Consider the following 4,493-nt stretch of genomic DNA (forward strand, 5'->3'; position numbering starts at 1 on the left):
CTCAAAATGGGAGAATGCTTTAATTCAATGGGTCATTTGATATGTAATATTACCAAAATTATAGAACAGCGCTGTGTGTATTATTTTGAAAGAATTATCTATTAGAGTTGAATTAGAAGATATAGAGCTACACTTGCCGTAAGGACGTTATTTGGTGTTGTCATTCTTCGAAACTTCCCCAAAGTAAGTACTGATATCAATATTAAGTTTTCTATAAGTGGCAGCTCTTAACGTGAGTCATAATTTTGTCTATGGTTTTTAACTGACATTTTGGAAACACCTTGCTCTGTTTGTTTACTAGTGGTATATGAGTGGTATTAATATTCAGTAAATATGTTTTACAAAGCAACGTGCCTTTTGCTGTTAACATTAGTTAATTATGGTTGGTATTTTTACTCTTTTATAAAGTTATTACATTTCTATGATTACATAAATTGCTAAAAGTGGGCGTGGTTGTTATTCATCACTGTTAGAAATATAATTTGTTTACTAATTAAAAATATATACGAAGTACAAGGATTTTTTTTGTAATTTAAGTTCACTGTTTTCTAGTTTCTTAGATGCTTACGCGAGAAAAGTGCACCACAGTAATATTACCGATAAGTTTGTTTAAAACACGTGTCGTTCTTAATCAGATCGGTTGAATGAATTATGTCTGATTGTACAAGTTGTATAATCAAACATAATAATATATTTATACTGACCAATATGAATTATCATTCATTATTGTAAATCGTCTGACGATGTAATGAAGTCATTGATTTGAACATCGTTTAATAATGTTCGAAAATAAACCCTTTCAACACTCTGAAGATTCATATCAGTCCTGTCAAGTGCTGTAGAAACTTTTCTCATATTTAAGCTTTTCCGGTTTGTGAAATTCACCTGTTTCATCATTTCTGTTTATTGAATATTAAAAATAAAATAAAACCCGCCGTGCAGATTTTATATATTTTTACATCAATCAATGAATAAGTTGTCGCCATTTGTCAAGATGATTTGTGTGATTCACAGAGCCTTGTTTCTGTCTTAATGTTTAGAACCATCCAAGTTTAATCTGCCAATAAATTGCCTGAATCTCTTTGTTTGCCGTCAAGGAGCCAAGATGCTGAAATACCTAACACCTAATACAGCACCCTTGAGGTTTTCTAGCACCAGGCACCGTTTGGTTCAAGGCCGGCCCCGTATCCTTTTATATAAATAACAATGTTATGTTTTCGGTGTTTGTTGATTTAGATCTACTAACTCAAATGTGATGTGCATTGTATAACATTTATTATTTTCTTGCAGGATCTTCCCTGTATTGTTACCAGTGCTCCCCGGGGCTCCCCGGGTGCAACAGTCCCTTCAACTGGAGAGGGATGGGCTATTTGGGCACCGGATGCCCGGAAGCTAATGACATATGCGTAAAACTCATTGAGAAGAAAGGAGGTAATGTGGAAACATTGTATTCATAATGTAGAAAAATGCAAATTAATTGATAAATCATTATTATAACTCGTAATGCTTCTTGTAATGTAATGCTTCTACCATTAAATTAACTTCAATTTATTGTTATTGTCTTCGATAAGAAATTTGTAGTGCCTGTTTGATAGGCAAGGCATTTACTTTAGACATGTGAGATTCTCATAAGAATCCTGTATTTGTTGAACACATTGAAAACAGCTCCAAATTTCCAAAGATTATTAATGCAAAGATTTTTCATTTTTTTATTTGGTACAATATTTTTTACATTTTAAAGTTTTCCAGTAATGTTGTCCTCACTGGGTGGCTTGCCCGTACTGAGGCCTTAAATGATGCCATTGAATCAAAACCTTAACATATTGTGATAATCCATCGGTTTAGTGTTGCCAGATGCATGGTTTTTGAAGAAAAAAAAGTCAAAGAAGACATGGTTTTTTACCAGTCACCAAAAATATGTACTTTGAGTCTTGAGTGAGATTCGATTTTTTAGCATGGGGGAAATCTAGTTCTTGAACAGAATGCAGTTTACTCCAGTACGTGTTCACAATGTCTATTTACCTAATTATTATCTTTGTTATATAAAGTGAATATTTTAATTAAATTAAATTAATATAGCATGTAACTTTAAATGTATAAATTATTAATTAGAAGTTGTGGGAAAATTTCTTCTCATGGATCTGAAAAACTTATTGTTTTTTAGGTTATTTATATGTTAATATTATTATTTATTTTAAAACGGAGGTTTTCAAATTAACCTTATCAATGAAGTTTTAACCACTATAGAATTCCCTCAGGACATAGTCATGTTTCCATACTCAACTTCTACAATGTCTCTTCTCTGAGTAATTCTTAGTAACTCTTAACTCTCGATAACATAAATAATATTTACAAAATTAAAAAAAATTGTGTATATTTAGAAGCATTTTATCAGCGATTATAATCCTACCGATAAAGAAAAATTTAAATCCGTATTTAAAAAAAAGTGAATGTTTGTTTTTAGCTGATGAGCTCATAACAAGGGACTGCCTCAGCAATCTGCAGGCTTTCCGCACCGACATCCCCGCTGACCACTACGAGGGCTGCCGACCTGCTTCCATAGATCCTCGACTCTCTAATTATGTCAACAATACCATCAAGGAATATGACGTTAAAAGGTAAACACAGCTTCCACACAAATTCCGATACACAGTAGTACAAATATATTTCATTGGCTACAAATCAGTTGTGCTTCGGCTAGATTAAAATTGATACCACGGGATAGTTGGAACATCAGGGCCTGTAGGTCTAGACACTCCTCATTGGGTTTTGAGGTTGAAAAAATGAGGAAGAAGATGTTTGATAACAATGATCAGATCTTCCTCTTTCTCATCTCCTTCGTATCCCCACCACCTTCCGTATCACAACATATCCAAATTGAAGATGTATGTATGTGATTGCCACCAAAAGTTGATAGAATGAATTGTCATAGTCTATTTACCGACTTTCAACTCCGATCAAATGTCGGTTAAGATTTTGATTCATTGATTACAGAAAACAAAAGTGAAATTCAAATAGATGTATTTAAAAATAGGTCGGTAGTTTCCAATTTTGTAGAAACCTATATCTACATGACCACAAGATCCACCTTCCTCGAGGTCGTCAACTTTGGTACTGAACTGCGTAATTCCACATGGTTGCCGTCACCCTACCCTGCACCACCTTACATCTTGTTGAGTAACTTGAGGATACTGAGTGCCCCAGTGCAGGAAATTGCGATTTGGATTGCGCTTGGCTAAGGATTTACTAAATGTAGTTTACCAGAACGGCCAGATACTTCCCAACCTTGCTCTTATGCTTCTCCTCACAACATTCAACAGCACTATGCTGTTATACACCTACTAAAAAAAAAAAAAAAACCTTTTTACTTCCATTGTTTTACACATTAACTTGATGATTAGACCCTTTTCCACTATTTTACTATGTGAAATAAATTATAATTTTTTCTTACAGGAATTACTACGACCAGACAACCTGGTGCTTCTGTTTCCTCGACCATCGCTGCAACGGGAGCAGTACGATTACCATCTCGGCAATAGTCCTCTCCTTGTCAATCATCTGCAACTTCGTCATGAACAAGTTATAGTCAGCATAAAAATTGACATAACATGAGAAGTAGAATCTCGAAAAAGTTTTATGTTTGTGTTTTGCACTGCAAAAATACCGTCCATTCATGTTTTTTATACAATTTATAATTAAGTACATTAATATTTTTATCCTTAGATTTTTATACAAACAGCCGTCCACATTGTTTGTAAATTTTTAAAAGTGGTATCTTAAAGGCAGTTTACATAATATTTAGTGCCTTAATCGTTGTGAATTGAATCTCCACGATTTTTATTTATTTTTAAAATCGTAAAGCACAATCAAGTTATTATTTGTTTATATACTCTACTAGTTAAGTTTTCAGTTTATGTACTAATTAAAATTTAGTTGAATCTATTATAGTAATAATATAATATTATCTATGTACCATACATTTTATCATTGCATTCCATCAAACTTTTTTTTTTTACTAGAGCTATTCTAACATTAAAAAAATGTGCCTTCATTAGCAATGGTTCAATTTGAATTTGAAAAAAAAACACACTCATATTTTCAATGTTCGCATTAAGTGACTTGTAACATAAATATAGCCCCTTTCCGTCCAAGCCAAAGGTTCAGAATCATTCTTCGCGTACAAAGTCTTCCCTGAAGAATGAAATGTGTAGTAATAAAATGACAGATTTTTAAATAAAAGTGCATTGTTTAATTTAATTCACCATCCGTCTTAATCAGAGTAGATAATAAGAAGGGATAAGAATAAGTTAGTAGAAAACGTTACTCATATTCACGCACTGTGTACAAACTGAATATACCGGCCGTAGTACCGCAGTATTAGTGACTAACAGATTTTTAAACCGCCTGACCCCCAGGATTAAGGACTTACTACTTAATAATACAATTATTAAGAAGGAGATTGCGGACTTTATTAATAATATTGATTGATTTGA

The 4,493-nt window shown here is 33.0% G+C and overlaps 1 protein-coding gene across 1 annotated transcript; it reads left to right on the plus strand.

The window, feature by feature from the left end:
* The first annotated feature begins 242 nt into the window (after positions 1–242).
* Positions 243–4,324, plus strand: crim (QVR superfamily protein crim). The gene is made up of 4 exons (XM_089632001.1): positions 243–382; positions 1,291–1,431; positions 2,465–2,618; positions 3,454–4,324. The coding sequence occupies exons 1-4, from the start codon at positions 334–336 to the stop codon at positions 3,584–3,586; spliced, it is 477 nt and encodes a 158-aa protein (XP_089488127.1). The 5' UTR covers positions 243–333; the 3' UTR covers positions 3,587–4,324.
* The last annotated feature ends 169 nt before the right edge of the window (positions 4,325–4,493 follow it).

The sequence above is a fragment of the Hesperophylax consimilis genome, chromosome 5 (genome assembly GCF_061612785.1).
Source record: "Hesperophylax consimilis isolate HC1 chromosome 5, BYU_Hcon_1.0, whole genome shotgun sequence".
Classification (NCBI taxonomy): Eukaryota; Metazoa; Arthropoda; class Insecta; order Trichoptera; family Limnephilidae; genus Hesperophylax; species Hesperophylax consimilis.